A 21,194-nucleotide genomic window follows, 5' to 3' on the forward strand; every position below is an offset into this window, starting at 1 on the left:
CTTAGTATAGATAAAGGAGGAAAGTGAATAAAGATAGGCTTGTGATTTTTATTTCTTCCTTTTTTCTCATTATTGGGGATTGAACCCAGAGTCTCATAAATGCTAGGGGAACAGTCTACCACTGAGCTACATCTCTAACCATTCATTTCGTTTTTTTAATAAGAGAAAATGTTTGAAACATTTTAAAAATATAATATGAAAATTAATCCTGTTTTTATGTTTAGCTTGAAGCTCAACTAGAGAAAAAAGACCAACAATTTAAAGAACAAGAAAAGACTATGTCTATGTTGCAACAAGATATAATATGTAAACAGCATCATCTTGAATCACTAGATAGACTCTTGACGGAAAGCAAAGGGGTAAAGTCATCTTTATAAAAGTGTTAATAGTTTTATCTTTCTATGACATGTTAATTCTAATCAAATCACTTGTGTAATAACCTTTACAAATGTAAAAATGTTTACTCATATTACTATGTTTTTCCTACTTCTCCCCCCACACCTCCCCACCTCCCGTTTTCAGGAAATGGAAAAGGAAAATATGAAGAAAGATGAAGCTTTGAAAGTATTACAGAATCAAGTATCTGAAGAAACAATCAAGGCTAGTATGCTAATACTTTTTGTTTTTCTTATTGAAGACAGTTCACACATAAATTACAAAAATTATATGCATAAATGTTGATTAATTGTTGAAGATTTGACTTGATTCAGTGAACTTTGTTTCTGTTGTTATGTTTACTTTCTTTCTTTTCTAGTACTGAGTATTGGACCCAGGGTGATTTAGCATTGAGCTATATCCCTCATTCTTTTTTTTTTGAGACAGGGTCTTGCTAAGTTGATGGGGTTTTCACTAAGTTGCTGAGACTGACCTGGAATTTACAATTCTACCTCCTCCTCCTGAGTTGCTAGAATTAGAGGAGTGCACCACTATGCCCAGCAGCATATTTTCTTTACATTGAATTTTAATCTTAATCATTTGATAGTTGATAATGTGATTTATGGATTATCTAGCCTATTTGGTCCTATGATTTTCTGAACCATTAAAAAATTGTCTTTTGGGCTAGGGATAGCTCACTTGGTAGAGTGCTTGCCTCATATTCACAAGGCCCTGGGTTCAATCCCTAACTACACACACACACAAAAAAAGGTCTTTTAACTTTAGCTATAATTGCAACTTATTAGCATTACCAGTAAAGAATTAACAAAGCAAGTAAATCTAGTTTTGTTTCTTTTTACCAGTTCTGCTGTAAGGTTAATTAAGTGATGAATCCATAATTTTCAGCTAAAATATGGATTTGTGGCTAGTATATCTTAATGATTAAAAACATGGACCAGGTTGCTGAATTAACTTGGGTTTCACTTTTGGCCTCAAGATGCCTGTTAACTGGATATAACATTATTTAAGCTATCTGAAATTTAATTTTTTTCTCTCTAAGATAGGTATAACAACACCTCAGAAGAATAGCAGTGTATTAAACAAAACTAGATATATAAAATGCTTAGCATATGCTAAGTTCAAAATTTAATAACTAATTATTATACAGTATCATCTCATTTGTGATTTCACTTTCCATGGTTTCAGTTACATGTAGTCAACTGCAGTTCAAAAATATTAGAAAAATTGAGAGATAATTCATGAGTTTTACATTGTGCATTATTCTGAGTAGTATGATGAAATCTTGTATTTGTCCTCATCTGTTTCATCGTCTCTTTCTCATTGTATCCACTTAGTATGTGCTAACTGCCCATTAATCACTTAGGAGCCATCTGTGCTATAAGATGAACTAGTATTATAGTGCTTATGTTTAAGTAGCTCTTACTTTATTTAATAGTGATCCTAATCTATGAAAGTAGTGATGTTAGCAATTCAGATTTGCCCAAACTAAAGTATAAAGTTCTCCTTTAAGGGAAAAGGTGAAAGTTCTGGATTTAATAAGAAATGGAAAAATATTATATGCTGAAGTTGCTAAGATTTATGGTAAAGACAAATCTATGTGTGAAATTTTAAAGAAGGAAAAAGAAATTTATGCTGACTTTACTGTAGTACCTTAAACTACAAATGTTACAGCCATACTGCCTGATGAGTACTTAGTTGAGATCAAAAGGGCATTACATTGGAGTATTTATATACAGGAAAAATAGTATATATAGGGTTTAGTACTATCTGTGGTTCTTAAAATATATCCTCTGTGGATAACGGGAAAAACTCTTATATATTCAATATTTTCTCCTTTGCATTTTTTAGAGGTTCAAATTTGATATGTCCAAATATACTTCTACTTTATTCTATCATATTGTTTTAAAAAATACATTATTTACTTTTTCTTGGTTTTTTGTTTTTAGTTCATTTTGTGACTGTATGCCCATGTAAGTATAATTATGCTTATTCGTAACTATTCCTATGACATTCTCAATTCTTTAATAGTAAATGCCATCTCAATTTATTTCCTCATGTAAGAAAAATCTCAAAGTTCATTAACATTGAAAAATCATTAGTAGTTGGGCACAGGAGAATTGCAAGTTCAAGGCCAGCCTCAGCAACTTAGCAAGGCTCTAAGCAACTTAGTGAGAGACCGTGTCTCTAATTAAAATATAAAAAGGGCTATTTATGTGGTTCAGTGGTTAAGCACCCCTGGGTTCAATTCTTGGTACCAAAAAAAAAAAAAAAAAAAAATCTTTAGTATATAAAGGTCATAGGACAGAAATTATTTCATGAAATAATCCCCCCTCCAAAAAAAAAAAAAATTAGCGACTTCATTAAACTACCTAAACATCTAGGCAGTTATCTAGTAAGATATTTCCATATATTTCAAGCCAGGTATGCGATGGAAAGAAAATTAGTAAGGGAATGAAATCTGATGCTGTATTTTATTCCCTTAATACCTTTAACAGGTTTGCTGTTTGGGTAAAAAAATCAAAATGAGAAAGAAATATAGAAGCAGAATTTCCATGATTCAAGTTATACTTAAATGATTCTTAACCTCTATTATCTGTAGCATCAAAACAGAAATCTGAATCCTACTTTTCCTGATTATGTCATTATTCTTTTTATGATTTTTGTCTATATCCCCTTGCATGCCTCAGTTGTTCTCTGCAAGGAAGTACTATGAGTTTTCTATATACAGGAAAGTTAAGAGGATGAATTTAAAGTTGTATCAGTTATAAAATTATGATTAATGATAGCTAAATAGTTGATGATAAAATTCTAAACAGATAACAAGAGACCAATAAATCAAGCAAATTATGTTGCCTCTTAAACAGAAAATTGATACAGTACTTCTTAAGATTTTGTTCATTTATTTTCTATTTTTTGGAGGCTGGGAATGTAGCTCAGTGTTAGACCACTTGCCTAACATGCATGAGATGTGGATTCAATCCCCAGTACCAAAAATAAATAAATAGAGTAAGGGAGGTATTAAGGTATTTTTCTTGTTTTCTATTTATTTTCTACTCTGGAATTTTTCCCTGCTCCCTCCAAAAAAAAAAAAAAAAAAAAAATCTTAAGTGGAAAAATAAACAGAAGAGCTTAATTGCTGTTGTTGAAGATATGCAGCCTAAAGCCCCACCTATTTGTCCCCAGATGGTGTATTTGAGAAGTTTCTTTGGCTTCATGCCTTTATATACATGTATATCTGTCAGTATGTTTTCATTTCGTTCATTCATGTATGTGTATGTTTGCAAGGGATGCATATACACTGCACAATGTATTCATATGTGATTCAGACTCTCAAGCTCTGATTAAATCAGAAAGTCCATCAAAATTTGTTTATTATTAATTTTAATTAATTTATTAATTTAAATACATTTTTAAAATTTCAAACCCTCAAAAAATTTGAAATACTACTGCAGGGAGCATCTGTGTACCTTTCATCCAGATTCATTGTCCATTATACTCTAGGTACACTCACTTCATTTCTCTCTATGCACACATACATGCATGCTTGTGTGTACACTTACCTCCTCCTACACAAATACTTCTTTTTTGCCAGCCACCTGAGACAAGGTTGTACATGTCATAATACTTTAATTTTCCTGAATACATACACATGCATCTTCCATGAGCAGAACTTTCTGTTATGGGGTCACACTACACCTTAAAGAAGGTCATAAATTCAGCAACATCATTCAATATAGTTCATAATGAAATTTCCCCAGTGTTTTGAAAATGTTCTTTATAACACTACTACTATAAGTATGGTTTATGGACTAGTAGCATCAGCATCACCTGGGAACTTGTTAGACTTGCAGAATATCTGGCTATGCTGCAGACCTGGAACTAAGGTAAATCAAATGAGATGCCATTAGTGCAAAATTTAAGGAGACACTCTTAGGATTATACACATAAAGGGCCAGTATTTGTGTGACCCTGAGAGTGAGTGCCTTTTAAAATTTTGATCTGTAAGTATTTCCCTTATCTCCCCCAAGTCCTTAACCTATTACTGAGTTAAAATCTATATTTCAATTGGATATAACCCATTGAAGCATTAAAACTTTTTAACAAGGGTCAAACCAATTGAATCTAGGGTTATCCCACCACTATGCTACATCCCTAGTGCTACATTCCCAACCATTTTTTTTTTGTTGTTGTTTTTTGAGATAAACTTTTGATCAGTTGCCCAGGCTGGCAAATGAACCCAACTAAACTTGGGCTTCTCCTGCCTCACCCTCCTGGGTAACTGGGATTATAGCCATGTTCCACCATTCCCAGTTCAAGATTCCCCTTTTAGAAATAAGAGTTGCGGGGGGATAGTAGAGGATAGGAAGGGTAGCAGAATACAACAGACACTAGTATGGCAGTATGTAAAAAAGTGGATGTGTAACCGATGTGAATCTGCAATATGTATACGGGGTAAAAATGGGAGTTCAAAATCTGCTTGAATCAAATGTATGAAATATGATATGTCAAGAGCTTTGTAATGTTTTGAACAACTAATAATAAAAAGTAAATAAATAAATAAAATTCAAAAAATATTAAAAAAAATAGAAATAAGAGTTGCAAGGATAATTTCATGATGGAGATTAATATCTGCAAGTGGAACATTTTTTTCTTTTTTTCCTAGTCTTGTTGAGATTTCTTTGAACATTTCTTTGAACATTCCTTGAATGTTACTAGCAGTAAGAGAAAAAAACACTCCTCAGGTCAATTTTCTGCCAGAATTTTTAAAAAAATATTTATCCTTAAGCTTTAGGTGGATACAATATCTTTATTTTACATTTATGTGGTGCTGAGGATCGAACCCGGTGCCTTGTGCATGCTAGGCGAGCACTCTACCACTGAGCCACAACCCCAGCCCTCTGACAGAATTTCTTTAAAAAAGCAAAAAGAAAAACCACCTCCAGAAGCTCAGAATTACAACAAGGAAAAGAAAGGATTAAGACAAGAATATTATTAATAGATGGGATATGGAACATATGTTCAAATTGAGGAGCTTGAATTAAATATTTTCATGTACTTATTAATGTCAGCATTTCAAAATATTATCTTAAAAGCATTAACAATATACTGATTTGTAAATTGGTTCTTACTTTCCTATTTTTCTTATTTAAGAGGGTTTAAAATGTGTGCTTAGGGACCAGGGTTATAGCTTGGTGGTTGAGGGCTTGCTTGAGCGCTTACTTTGCATGCGCAAGGCACTGGATTTGATCCTCAGCACCACATAAAAAAATAAACAAAAATAAAGATATTGTGTCCATCTACAACTTTAAAAAATGTGCTTAAAGACTGCTTTACCTTTTTAAGAAAATGTTTTTAAGATTTGACTTGAAGATTCTTGACAATTGGCTCCAGTTTATTTTATCATTCTTATTATTCAATGACCATGTCCTACAATTTTATACTCTTGATAACTCTAACCTCCTTCCAGCTTCTCCATTCCCTTTCACAGTGCTTTCCTCTCTGAATACTTCCTTTTCCTAGAATGTCCTCTATTTGTCCATCACTTCTTTATTCTTCAGTATTCCATTCTCTGGTTTCCCTTTTGTTTTCTTACAAAGAATTAGTTTTCTCAATATTATCTCTTCTGTAATAACATTTTATATTCTAACTATGACTGTATATTTACTGTTTGAAGCAGTGAGGTAAACTTTAGGAGATAAATCTGTAAAATATTGAGTGTGTAATAAGCATTCATTATATTAGATGACTTTCCTTTTTTTTTTTTGCCCCTTCCCTTTTCCTTGCTTAGGTTAGACAACTAGATTCAGCATTAGAAATTTGTAAGGAAGAGCTTGCCTTGCATTTGAATCAATTGGAAGGAAATAAGGAAAAATTTGAAAAACAGCTGAAGAAGAAATCTGAAGAGGTAAGTTATTTCCTTTATATGTAGCACAATTTTCATGTGATTTATTTAAGTTTTTTTTACTTATTTTTGGTACCAGGGATTAAACTACAGAGGGCATTTGCTCACTGAGCTGCATCCCCAGCCCTATTTTGTATTTTATTTAGAGACAGGGTCTCAACTGAGTTTCTTAGCGCCTTGCTTTTGCTGAGGCTGGCTTTGCAGTCCTCCTATCTCATCCTCCCAGCTGCTAGGATTACAGGCATGTGCCACCATGACCGGCCTCTTTGAGTTATTTTTAAGATACTTTATGGTGTATTTTTTTTTTTCTTAGTGGTTTTGGGGATTGAACCCAGGGCCTTGTGCATGTAAGGCAAGCACTCTACCAACTGAGCTATATCCCTGGCCCCTAATATACTATATCCTTACGTAGCTGATATTAAAATGTACATTCCAAATTTTATATTCTTTAAAGAACAACCTTTATTTCAGTGCAACTTAAAATATAAAACCATGGGCTGGTGTTATGGCTCAGTGGTAGAGTGCTTGCCTAGCACGTATGAGGCCCTGGGTTCAATCCTCAGCACCACATAAAAATAAATAAATAAATAAAAAGGTATTGTATCCAACTACAACTAAAAAATAAATATAAAATACATATATATATATAGGCGCTGAAGTTGTGGCTCAGTGGTAGCGTGCTTGCCTAGCATGTGCAAAGCCCTGGGTTCGATCCTCAGCACCACATGAAAATAAATAAATAAAATAAAGGTATTGTATCCAACTACAACTGAGAAACAAAATATTATATATATATTTTCTCTTAAAATTCTAATTATTTATTGTTTAGAGAATCATATAAATTACTAATATCACAGAGCAATTCTAATATAAAATAAATAACATCTAATATAAAATAAGTAATATTTAGTTTAGAGTGAAATTATTCAAAATTTTTCTATTTTGTTTTTGTTTCTTCTCATTGTCTGAAGAATTAAGAATTAGATTTAGAGCTGGGTGCTGTGGCACAAGCCTACAATCCCAGCATCTTGGGAAGCTGAGGCAGGAGGATTATGAGTTCAAAGCCAGCCTCAGCAAAAGCGAGGCACTAAGCAACTCAGTGAGACCCTGTCTTTAAATAAAATACAAGAAAGAGCTGTGGATATGGTTCAGTGGTTGAGTGCCCCGAGTTCAATTCCGCCCCCCCCAAAAGAGAATTAGATTTAGAAATTAAACTTTCTATATTGAAATAAATTTCTCAGGTAATAGATTAAAGACCTTTTCTTGAGTTATCTTATTCTCTCTGTATCCTTAATGTCTAGCACTTTGCTTATTATGTCGAAAGAATTCAGAATTTTTCTATTTTATTTTTGTTCCTCAGTATTGCTAAGTTGCTTAGGGCCTCACTAAATTGCTGAGATATTGTTGAACTTATGATTCTCTCCTACATCAGTCTCCCTAGTCACTGGGATTACAGGCATGTACCACCATGCCCAGCCCCTATATTTACTTTTTCTTTTTTTAAAATTTTTTTTTTGTCCTTTTCCCCTATATTTACTTTAAAGTCAAGCTATCTAGAAGTTAAAGTACAGTCCAATGAAATGTTATAAAATATCTTTATTTATTTATTGTAAATTATTATTTGGATACAGCTAACATTATATACATCAACGTATATATTTTTAAATTTTTTTTGATTGTAGGACACGATATCTTTATTTTCTTTATTTATGTGGTGCTGAGGATTGAGCCCAGTGCCCCATGTATGCAAGGCAAGCATGAGCCACAAACCCAACCCTATAATTGAAGTTTTGCCAGTGACTAGATTACTGAATAAAATAAAATTTGTTGTTATATGATGTGACTTTCTTGGTGTTTTGGGTTAGATCTTATTTTTTTTCTTCTGTTTTATCATATTTAAATATTTTGCCCATTATCTCTTTAAATAGGAAAGTAAGTGTGAGACAGTATGTTCCAGTAAAGAAAAAAACATATTTAAACTTTTTTTGTAGGGACATTGGTTTGATATAAAATAAACCACTATAGAAGTGTGATCTTTAGTTTGTCAGGAGCGGATAAAGAAAACAGGTAGGGATGGGGCTGCAGCTCAGTGGCAGAGTGCTTGCCTAGCATGTGTGAGGCACGGGATTTGATTCTCAGCTCCGCATACAAATAAAATAAAGGCATGCTGTCCATACACAACTACAAAAAAAAAAAAAAAAAGAAATTAAAAAAAAAGAAGAAGAAAGAAAAAGAAAACAGATAATACTGATGAATATTTGCACTAAATTATTTTCAGGCAGACTTAAGTAAAATGGATTAGCATAAAAATGAGTATTAAAATCAGAATTAGAAATTAGCTAGTTGCCTGTAATATTAAGATTATTCCAGGTTTCCAATATTCGGCTGGATAATTAAAAAAAAAAAAAAAAAGAACCAAGTCATGATTCTCTTGTGCTATGTCTTGCAAGGAATTAAAATTTCTTTCTTGGAAAGAGTCTTTGCTTTAAAGGAATAGCTTTGTTTCCCTTCATTTAAAAAAAAATTATTACATAAACAATGATAGGAAAACTTTCAAAGAAAATTTATATACACCTTTCTCTGTGGTACTATCTTTTTCATTTATCTTGTCATAATTATATTGATGCAATGTGAATTTCAATATATTTTAAATTATGCTAGGTTATTTATATTATTTTTTAAATGATTTCTGTTAGCAGGTTTTTAGGATTTGGATTATTAGGGCAAAGGACAGTTTTTTTGGTTTTTGTTTTTTCCCTTCTTAATACCAGTGCTACTAGATAATTTTAAGAATATCTTTTAAATCAGTTTTAGAGACCAGCATATTCAAATACTAAATATTTGGAGTGAATGAGTGAAATTTCTCAGCTGATAATGTTATTCCTTGTATGTGTTTTTTGGAGCAAGAATATTCCCGGGTGCTTTGCTGGAATAGTCTTTTATAAATAACAACAATAACCTAATAATAAATATTGACTAATATTTTTGCAGTACTTCATGGCCGTGATTTATTATCACAAAGCAGAAAAAGTGCATTAGCTGAAATGTAGAGAAATCCATAGCTACCTATATTTTTCACTTCATCTAGTAGGACTCATACAGAACATATTCCTTTCCATTGCAGTGAAATATGACAAGAGGTATAGTTTTTCTGCCTAGGGAAGACTGTTTATGATTCCAAAGTTCTGAGTTTTCTGGGTTTTTTTTGGAAGGGATGGGTTAGGTCAGATATGAATAATGACCAACCTGTAAGTATCAAAATAATTGCAGGCTCCCAGAAAGAAAGCATGTTTCAGTACCTCAGCCAAAATAACCTAATCACACAGGACAGTCTTAAAAGATACATCTCCAGACACCAACCAGGTCCTTATAATATACCTCTCCATCAGAAAAATAACCTCACCCTTCTATGTAATAAACTGTGACTACTATTGACCCTCATGACAATTGCTCCACATAATAAATGAGGATAATTAAGACAGATTTGACATTTAATTGCTTTTTATTTGAAACAGTTCATTGTAATGAGAAATATATGTATTTGTTAGGTATACTGTTTGCAGAAAGAGCTAAAGATAAAAAATCACAGTCTTCAAGAGACCACTGAGCAAAATGTTATTCTACAGCATACTCTTCAGCAACAGCAGCAAATGTTACAGCAAGAGACAATTAGAAATGGAGAGCTAGAAGATATTCAGACTAAACTCGAAAAACAGGTATATATTATTGGATGGTTTTATTTTATGAAATAGAAATTGTTATTTAACTTTAAATATTTCACATGATAAGAAATACTCTGTATTGATATTGTAAAAATGAAGTTCTAATCCTCCATAATCTGACCTGAATATCTAATTCTGTCACCACATATTTGTTATCTAATACTGCAGCCACAATTTAGTTATAATTTAGACTTCTCTACTCAATCTCTCTTTTTTTTAACCCAAATATATTACCTATCTGAATCATTATTCCTTCTAATGTTGACATTTTGGATCAGCACATGGTGTGATTTTCTCTAAAGAAATGGCAAAGCAGTATACTAAAACAAAATTCCCAAAGGAAAATACTCCTCCTACTTAGTTCTGAGGATAAGTTATGGGACTGGGGAGGTAGCTCAGTGACAGAAGCATTTGCCTTGCATGCACAAGGCCCTGGGTTTGATCCTCAACACTGCAAAAAATAAAAATAAAAAATAAATAAAATAAGAACAAAGTTATTACTTTAGTGAAAGAGCCCTCGAGAATTTATTATACTAGAGTACTAACCTTTTTTCTTTCATTCTTTGCCAAATTTATCTGAATTATTTTTTCTTCTTTTTTATTATTTTTTTATTTATATATGACAGCAAAATGCATTACAATTCATATTTCACATGTAGAGCACAATTTTTTAGTATCTCTTATTATATACAAAGTATATTCACACCAGTTCATGTCTTCATACATGTACTCTGTGATGTCCATCACATTCCACCATTATTTCTACCCCCATGCCCCTTCCCATTCCCTCCCACCCTTCTGCCCTGTCTAGAGTTCATCTATTCCTCCCATGCTCCCCCTCCCTACCCCACTATGAATCAGTCTCCTTATAGCAGAGAAAACATTCAGCATTTGGTTTTGGGGGATTGGCTAACTTCAGTTAGCATTATCTTCTCCAATGCCATCCATTTACCTGCAAATGCCATGATTTTATTCTCTGTTATTGCTGAGTAATATTCCTTTGTGTATATATGCCACATTTTTGTTATCCATTTATCTACTGAAGGGTATCTAGGTTGGTACCACAGTTTAGCTATTGTGAATTGTGCTGCTATAAACATTGGTGTGGCTGTGACCCTGTAGTATGCTGTTTTTAATTCCTTTGGGTTTAGACCGAGGAGAGAAATAGCTGAGTCAAATGGTGGTTCCATTCCCAGATTTCAGAGAATCTTCACACTGCTTTCCATATGGGCTGCACCAATTTGCAGTCTCACCAACAATGTGGGAGTGTACGTTTTTCCCCCATCCTCGCCAACACTTATTGTTTGTATTCATAATAGCTGCCATTCTGACTGGAGTGAGATGAAATCTTAGAGTAGTTTTGATTTGCATTTCTCTAATTGTTAGTGATGATGAACATTTTCTCATATATTTGTTGATTGATTGTATATCATCTTCTGAGAAATGTCTGTTCAGGTCCTTCGCCTTGATTGAGTTATTTGTTTTTTGTTGTTGTTGTTGTTGGTTTTTTTTTTTTTTTTTTTTTTTTGGTGTTTAGCTTTTGAGTTTTTTATATATCCTAGAGATTAGTGTTCTATCTGATGTGTGAGGGATAAAAATTTGCTCGCAAGATGTAGGCTCTCTCTCTCTCTTCACCTCACAGAATTCTTTACAGATATTTCGTTTCTTTTGTTTTTTTCTCTTTTCAAAAGAAAATTTGCAGAAATAAACAAATTGAAAAATTTATACATTTTGCAATGTAATCTTTTTTTAAAAAAACATTTTTTTAGTTAGAGACAATACCCTTACTTATTTATTTTTATGTGGTGCTGAGGATCGAATCCAGGGCCTTGCAAGTGCTAGGCAAGCACCCTACCACTGAGATACAATCCCAGCCCTCCAATGTAATCTTACTACATTTGTAAGATTAGTTTTTTGTCAAATGGATGATCTTTCATTATTTCAAATTTATCCTCAGCCTCTGCTGTGCTTTGAATGCCCCCACCAAAACTCATGTTGAAATGTAAGATAAGAGTTGGACCAGATGGGACCTTTAAGAAGTGATTGAGCTGGACACAGTGATGCATGCCTGTAAATCCAAGCCTCTTGGGAGGCTGAGTCAGGAGGATCTCAAGTTCAAAGCCAGCCTCAGAAACTTGTTGAGGCCTAAACAACTCAGCAAAATCCTGTCTCTAAATAAAATACAAAAAAGGGCTGGGGATGTGGCTCAGTGATAAAATTCCCCTGGGTTCAATCCCCAATACCAAAAAAAAAAAAAAAAAAAAAAGAAGAAGAAGAAGAAGAAGAAGTGATCGAGTTATGAGAGCTCAGACCTCAAGAATGAATGAATCTACTTATGGACTGATGAGTTATCTCGATAGTGGGGGGTGTTATAAAAGCCATTTTGGCTCTGTTTCTTCTATGTTCTCCTTTCACAGTAATGTGATGCCCTGTACCACATTGGGACTCTGCAGAGTCCCCATTGTAAGAAGGCCTTCAGTTTCAGCATAGTGACTTTGGACTTTCCCCACTCCAGAACCACCTCCAAAAACATGAACAAAATAAACCTTTATTCTTTTTAAGTCAGCCAGTATATGATATGGTATTCAGTTATAGCAACAGAAAACATATAAGATAGCCTCTCCAGTGGATCTAAAGACTCCTTTCAGTGCATTCAATTGTGTATCATGCAGGTATTCTGTGTTTTATTTTTTAGAGACATCTTCTGTAACTTTTCATTCCTTTCATTAAAGTCTAGACCTTACTAAGCCTACTATATAGCCTCACCCTGAAATATTTCTTCATCTCCTTGCTATTTGACTCCTACTACCTAAATCCTTATAATTCACTCTGACTTTGGCAGGACTGATTATGATTCTTGTTCCTCTTAAAGTGGTTTTATTTCTGTATTGATGTTATAGGTTTCTTCTTTTTGTTGTTGTTGTTTTCCCCTTAACTTGACTAGTTCATTTGAATTTTTTTTTTTTTTTTTTGGTGGGGGCTGTACTTGGAATTGAATTCAGGGGCACTTGGACACTGAGCCACATCTCTAGCCCTATTTGTATTTTATTTAGAGACAGCGTGTCACTGAGTTGCTTAGTGCCTTGCTTTTGCTGAAGTTGGCATTGAACTTAGAATCCTCTTGCCCCTGCCTCAGCCTTCTGAGCCACCACTATGCCTGGCCTCATATGAATTCTTTGTATGATAATTATCTTTGTTCTTTGTTTTAAGTCAATATTTTGTTCTCTTTAACTTCTTCTTTTAGAAAAAAATTTTTTTTAGTTGTAGATGGGCACAATACCTTTATTTTATTTATTTTTATGTGGTACTGAGGATCAAACCCATTGCCTCACATGTTCTAAGCGAGCACGGTCCATTGAGCCACAATCCCAGCCCTTTCTTTAACTTCTTTAAGAGTCTACAGAAGTTTGCATCCAACAATTTCTTAAGTATAAATTTTCTTTCTGGTTTTCTTTTATATATACATTGATTCATGTTGGATCCTTTCAGATTATTACTTTAGATTCCTTGTGTTTATGTGTGTGATGTTTAATCAAGAATTCAGGAGGTAGATTTCCTTGTTTCCCTTCCCTATTTCCTGAGTACTGGAGGTATTTGGTTTGGTTTTGCTTTAGTTTTGGTTTGTTTATTCTTTGTTGGTACTGTGATCAAACCCAGGGCTTTGCACATGCTAGGCAAGCACTCTACCATTAAACTGTACCTTCTGCCCTTACTGCTGTTTTAATATTATTTAGTTATTTAGTTCTGTGAGGGGTTTTAGGAAAGCTGGGAGGATACTAAAGTCAAAAGCAAAGGTTATCTTTGAGAACCACAGTTATATAAATGTTTATTGAAAACATGAAATAACAGATTACAGAATACTGAATGAGAAGTGAGAAGATTGGCTTGGACAGATCCCGGAGGGATGTGATAAATAGAAGCCAAAGTAAATATTTTATGAAGAAAGGAAGGACATTGTCATAGGCTATTGGAATCACTGGGAAGTAAAATGGACATTAGGAAAAGTCCATTGATGAATTGGCAAGTTGGAAGCTACTGGTGACTTAATCGAAGTTTATATGGAACAGACAGTTTTTCTTTAGATTGAGGTGTAAATGAGAAATGAGACAGTAATATAGAAATTGGGCTTTGCAGGGGCTGAAAGAAAGGGTGGTAGGTGGAGGAAGGTATAGGTATGAAAGACAGTTTTTTTACAATGGGAAACATGTTTAAGGGCTGTTATTTAAGAAAATAAAAATAAAATGTTGGGGTTGTAGTGACACCTGCCTGTATTCCCAACTATTCAGGAGGTGCAGCAGGACTGCATGTTCTAGGCCAGCCTCAGTAATTTACTAGAAACCTATCTCAAAAAAAAAGGGGGGGCCAGAAATGTAGCTCAGTGGTAGAGTACTTGACTAGTGTTATGTGAGGCTCCAGGTTCAATTCCCAGTACCACCACAAGAGATGGAAAAGATAAAAAGAAGAAAATAAAATACTAGAGATTGAAGATACAGGAAGGAGAAAAGAGTGTCAATAGTGTGAGGTTTCTGAGAATGTGGATAGGAATTGATTCCAGAACACATAAGAAGCAATTTGACTTACATAGGTGAAAATGACCTCTTTTATTGTAAAAAAGATAGGAAAAATGCAGGTCATAGAGTTTATAGTCAAATGGGAATTAGGAATATTTCACTGAACTAGCCAATTTCTGAAGAAAGAAAGGAACACACACACACACACACACACAAACACACACACACACACACATACACACAAGATTATTCAAATGTAGAGAGTGAGAAGGAGAATATTTACTAAATTATTTTTTTTTCTTTTTCCATGCTGGGAGTTAAACCTAGGACCTTGTACATGCTAGGCATGCACTGTACCTCTGAGCTATACCCCAAGCCCTTTTAATTTTATTTTGAGACAGGATATTGCTAAGTTCTCCAGGTTTTCCTGGAACTTAAAATTCTCTTGCCTCAGCCTCCCAAGTAGGTAGGATGACAGTCGTGCATCACTACACTTAGCTATTTATTCAATTCTTGTTCCTTTTTATTTATAGTTCTGGGGATAGAAACTAGGACTTTGTATGTACTGGACAAGTATCCTATCACTGAGCTATTTCCCGCTAGTCTTGTTGGGGTTTTATGTCTTATTTTAGTGTTTATGATGTTGCCACTTTTTTAAGTAACATGTGAATAGAGTATCTTTATTGCTAAAAAGTAAGTTATGTTTTTGTATTTTTTTAAAACATTGCTTCATGGTCTATAATTTTGCTTTTTTTAATATTTATTTTTTAGTTGGACACAATACCTTTATTGTGTTCATTTATTTTTATGTGGTGCTAAGGATCGAACCCAGGGCCCCACACGTGCTAGGCGAGCACTCTACCACTGAGCCACACCCCCAGCTCAATATAATTTTGGTTTTTTAATCATTTATTTTTATTTTTAAAATTATTTTAAATTTTACTTGTTTATTTTTGAGATGGGGTCTTACTATGCCCAGGTTGGCCTCCTATTCCTGAGGTCAAATGATACTTAACCTACCAAGTAGCTGGGACTATAGGCCACACCCCTCTAATGCACAGTTTACTTTGATTTTTAAAAATACATCTGAAATGGAATAATATGGTAGGCTACATATTTATAAAAGTGTTTTTCTTTTGACTAATGTTTATTGGTAATTTAAAATACTTACTGAGAACTGCTTTACAAGGTATCAAAGCTGGAACAAGAACTTCAAAAACAAAGGGAAAGTTCAGCTGAAAAGTTGAGAAAAATGGAGGAAAAATGTGAAACAGCTGCTCATGATGCAGATTTGAAAAGGCAGAAAGTTATTGAGCTTACTGGTACTTCCAGGTAAAATGTGAATATGTTCATTTTATTTACCTTCCCATTTTTATATCAGTAATATCTGTTTCAAAATTAGTAACCACTGAAATATTTGCCTGAAGAATTTATTTCTTCATAATCTGAATTCATATAGTATTTTTTATCTCCCTCATATCCTTCATTATGCCTTTTTTGTATTATAGTTTAATACCTTAACCTTTCTGCTATATTGAAAGTTTTTTAAGGCAAAGGCCATATCTAGTTTACTTTAGAATTCTGTATAACAATTAGCACAACTAGCGTTAAGTCCTTATATCTCATAGGCACTCAGCAACTGTTGTATTAAATGATGAATAACATTCAAAGTTATAGGCAAAGTTTCCTCACCTAGACACTTGCAGATACTCTTAACTGTATAAAGGAGGGAGTAACGATAAAAGAAAACAGTGTCTCTCAACCTTGACTGAACATTAAAATCACATAAGCAGTTTGTAAAAAATACTGATACCTGAGTCGCACATTTAGATTAAATTACATGTAAAGATTATGATTTAGTTTAACTGGATTGGGCCCCGGCATCAATATTTTAATTGGTCAATTAAGGAACCCATGAGCTGAAAGCAATACCCTGCTTCCGCAGACCCTCTTCTGTTTAATCAACAAGAATTGGCATATAGTAATACACTCATAATTAGTCTACTCTTCTGCCAACAGGAGTCAAGAGTGAACTTACATGCTAGAACTAAAAACTTGTCCCCAGATTCCCTCTGCACATTGTGTTTATGACTAACCATAGTCCTTCAAGCCTTCTTTTTCTCAGTGACAGGTGTCTACCCATTAACACAGCCTTGCTGTTGTTGTTTACCTTGGGTCCATGAAGACTCATCACATTATAACTTTGTTTATACACCACAAGACATGTTAGATTTCCAGGTCAACTCTCATCCCTTCCATGAATTCCCAAAAAGATCTCCACATATTCTCCTTTTTCTCACCCTATCCCAATTCCTGAAGGACTGGAATGCACAGTCTATCTAAAAAGGCATTCCTATATTCGCTATCTCTTCTTTTCTCTTGCTGTACCAGAAACGTGATACTCCCTGAGAACATTGCTTCTTTCCCTGCAGCTCTCTGAAGTAAAACTTTTACCCATAGCTCTTGTACCATACAGTCAGTGCCTAGAATAGTGTACTCTGATCCTAATGTCAATATATTATATTATCCCTCACTGTTGCTGATTCTTACAGGCCACCTGGCTTACTGCTGCTCTCTCCACCACCACTCCTGATTCTTAAAGGATTTGAGGGGTAGGAGTATTAACTGGGAATTGAACCCAGGGACACTTTATCCCAGATATACCAGACCCCCCCACACACACTTTTTTTTTTTTTTTTTTGAGATAGTATCTCTTTTAGTTAGTTGCCCAGGTTAGCCTTGAATTTATGATCCTCCTGCCTCAGCCTCCTGAGGTGCCAGGATTACAGGCATGTGCCACTGTGTTTAGTTCTTAGGGGTTTCAGTATACACCTAACAGATGCTTCTGACATCTTGGCTTCTGATTTTTTTTTAATACTCTCCTCTAATAATCTCCTCTAATAACCTCAGACACTCCCATTGTTTGCCCTAGATCTTATTATTTCCAGTATCTACAATTTCTCCAAAATTTGACAATTATGTGTCATTCCCTATAATACTCTAACAAGTCTTTGACCCAACCAGGACCTCTAATCTATCTGTCAGTTCTAGCACTGTCTAATTCCATGATGCCCTCTCTCCTTTTTTTTTTTTTTTTGTGTGGTACTGGAATTGAACCCAAGGACACTTAACCACTGAGCTACATCTCCAGACCTTTTTTATTTATTATTTAGAGACAGGCTCTTACTAAGTTGCTGAGGCTGGCCTCTAACCCTCCTACCTCAGACTCCTCAGTCACTGGGATTACAAGTGTGCACCCTCCTCCCAGCTCCTTTCTTGACTGAGTTTAAGTTAGTCATTTAAATCACTAATATGCTTATATCCACAACTCCTTTCAGTTCCCTCTATAAAGCAGGAAGGTTGTACAGTCCTGGAATCTTTCTTCTCTATATGCTAACAAAGATCATTCTAATAATAAAGATCTGAGTAAAAATGATTGATTTGGCTCCCCTGTGAGTAGTATGATCTTTTTTTAAAAAAATATTTTTCAGTTGTAAATGGACACAATGACTTTATTTTTAAAATTTATTTATATGTGGTGTTGAGGATTGAACCCAGTACCTCACATGTGCTAGACGAGTGCTCTACCACTGAATGACAACCCCAGCCCTGATCTTTTTATATATATTTTTTTTTTCTTTGTAGTTTTTGATGGACTTTTATTTTATTAATTTTTTTTTATGTGGTGCTGAGGATCCAACCTAGTGCCTCACACATGCTAAGCGAGTGCTCTACCGCTGAGCTACAACTCCAGCCTGAGCAGTATCGATCTTTGTGATGAATAATTTGATTGGTTGGCTTCATTATGATCTATGTCAGATCATAGAAATTCCAGATTAAATGAAGTGTCTATCCCCGGATATTCTCAATACATATGAAGTTTTATTAAGTTAGGTCAAATGCTAGCCTTGTTAAATATTACAAGGTAATACATTTGTATTTAGTGGTATGTAGAGCACAAAGAAAATTTTTAAAATATAATAGGTGAGTTAAGATTCTGAGTAGATAGCCTTAAAAAAGAATGAAATGATGGTATTTGCCAGTAAATTGATGGAGCTAGAGAATATCATGCTAAGCAAAATAAGCCAATCCAAAAAAACAAAAGCCAAATGTTTTCTCTGGTATGCAGATGCTAATTCACAATAAAGTGGGGGTGACTAGGGAAGAATAGTTACTTTGACAGAGAGGAATGAAGGGGGGGGAAGAGGGGGTATAGGGGAAGGAAGCATGGTAGAATGAATTGGACATTATTACCCTATGTGCATATATTATTACACAACCAATGTGATTCTACATTGTGTACAACCAGAAAAATGAGAAGTTATACTGTTTATATGATGTGTCAAAGTGCATTCTACTGTCATGTATAACTAATTAGAACAAATTTTAAAAATTAAAAAAACCCTAAAAGAATGTTTGTATTTAAAAAATAACCAGAATGATGGATATAATATCTAAGGGATATCAGATTCTGCTGAATTTAGTTAAAAGACAATGCTTTCTGATGATCCAACCTTTGACATTTATGTTGATAAGGAAAACTCTAGGTTAAGTGGTCCAGAGAACTAAAGCAGTAGGTTAGTTCCCATATTCTCACAACTCGATTTAATCCCACCAATTTCCTTATGAAACCAAACACAAACACGTGATTTAAAACTGAATAAAATGCCTTGCAATCAGAAATATCTTAAGAGAAGTCTACATAAAATATGGGGTGTAGGAATATGTTCTGGTACGTGTATTTTTGTTGTTGTTTGTTTTGTTTTAATAAATTAATAGAAGTACTTTATTATTTTACATTTCTTCACTCACAGATTCCAAAGTAAACAACCACTATCAAATAGAAAAAAAGATTCTCAATAGACATTTTGCTAATATTTTTCTTATGTAATTTTCAGGCTTTCTTTAGTCAGAAACAAGTCTAATGGTTTTGAAGTTTCCAGATTACCTGTTCTATTGTTTGTTTTTAATTAGGCAAGTAAAGCTTGAGATGGATCAGTACAAAGAAGAACTGTCTAAAATGGAAAAAGAAATAATGCACCTAAAACGAGATGGAGAAAATAAAGCCATACATCTCTCTCAATTAGATATGATCTTAGATCAGACAAAGATAGAACTAGAAAGGAAAACAAGTGCTGGTAAGCAAACAGTTGACTGAGTTTAGCTCCTTGTATATTTGTACTTAAGAAGTTGAATAAAATGAGAATTTGAGGTGGTGGTGCTGGAAGGGACCAAGAGTGTTCAGTATTTTGCCTCATATAGATGAATAAAACTGGATATTCTCTTTTTTTTTTTTTTTTAAGTCAATCTTGTTTTTATTTTATTTTAAAACTGGATACTTAATTATTTAATTATTTACAAGTTCTTAGTAAAAAATGGTTTGTATATTGTTATAAAGCTATTCTCTTCTCATAATAGTGAAGGAGTTAGAGAAGTTACAACACCACACGGAAACTGAACTAACAGAAACTTTGCAGAAACGGGAAGCACTGGAGACTGAACTACACAATGCTCATGGAGAATTAAAAAGTACTTTAAGACAACTGCAGGAATTGAGAGATGTACTACAGAAAGCTCAGTTATCATTGGAGGAAAAATATACTACCATAAAGGATCTCACAGCGGAACTTAGGTAAGTTAAATAATAAGAACTGAAAAAAAAAAAAAAAAAAAAGAACTGATATCACAATTACAGGTATTTCTTTTATTACTCTGAATCCTTGGGTCATACAATAAAATTTATTATTGAATTCTAGGTTTCCAAACTTCTAACTGCTGTTGGTTTGCTGTGGCCCATCTAGTCAACTATCCCATGTTCCATCTAATTGATTCAGCTGTTGTTATTGGCTGCTAATACTTCTACCCTTATTTGGATCATTTTACACTGGCTGTAGTGGCAAAGAGAAGAAAAAAAAGGAACAGTTGGGCAATCATATAGCAGTGGCTAATAGCAAATTATTATTAGTAGTAGTATTACTCTTTATATTAACTCCATATTTTATGTTAGGACTGTGTCAGGGACTTCATATATGTTCTCACTCATTTCCTTACAACATATATACTTCCACCTTTTTTTTTTTTTCTTTTTTTATAGATAAGATGATGAAGTCTTGGGCTGGGGATGTGGCTCAAATGGTAACGCCAGTGCCTGGCATGTGCGAGGCACTGGATTCGATCCTCAGTACCACATAAAAAAATAAAATAAAGATGTTGTGTCCACTGAAAACTAAAAAATAAATATTAAAGAATACTCTCTTGGGCTAGGGATGTGGCTCAAGCGGTAGTGTGCTCGCCTGGCATGCATGCGTGCGGCCCGGGTTCGATCCTCAGTACCACATACAAACAAAGATGTTGTGTCTGCCGAAAACTAAAAAAAATTAATATTAAAATTCTCTCTCTCTCTCTCTTAAAAAAAAATTCTCTCTCTCTTTAAAAAAAAAATTCTCTCTCTCTCTGTCTGTCTCTTAAAAAAAGAAAAAAAGATGATGAAGTCTTGAGAAAAATATATATAACTAAATGCCCAAAGTAATACAGGTGGGGTCTAGAGAAGGGAATTAAATTTAAGTCTGTCCAACTGTGATACTATGATTAACAATAATAGCACAGAATACTATCTAGCACTCATTTATACTGAGTAGAGGTGGAGAGCTAGATCACAGCCAA

General features: G+C 34.0%; 1 protein-coding gene across 1 annotated transcript in view; it reads left to right on the forward strand.

Moving 5' to 3' along the window:
• The window catches only part of Ccdc18 (coiled-coil domain containing 18), a 98,001-nt gene that overhangs the window by 45,623 nt on the left and 31,184 nt on the right, over window positions 1–21,194 (forward strand). Inside the window, exons 16-22 of the mRNA XM_076861889.1 lie at window positions 225–359; window positions 523–600; window positions 6,185–6,301; window positions 9,847–10,014; window positions 15,721–15,863; window positions 19,506–19,669; window positions 19,950–20,163. Of these exons, the coding sequence (XP_076718004.1) occupies window positions 225–359; window positions 523–600; window positions 6,185–6,301; window positions 9,847–10,014; window positions 15,721–15,863; window positions 19,506–19,669; window positions 19,950–20,163 (1,019 nt within the window). The remainder of the gene's footprint in view (window positions 1–224; window positions 360–522; window positions 601–6,184; window positions 6,302–9,846; window positions 10,015–15,720; window positions 15,864–19,505; window positions 19,670–19,949; window positions 20,164–21,194) is intronic.

This window comes from Callospermophilus lateralis, chromosome 7 (genome assembly GCF_048772815.1).
Source record: "Callospermophilus lateralis isolate mCalLat2 chromosome 7, mCalLat2.hap1, whole genome shotgun sequence".
NCBI lineage: Eukaryota > Metazoa > Chordata > Mammalia > Rodentia > Sciuridae > Callospermophilus > Callospermophilus lateralis.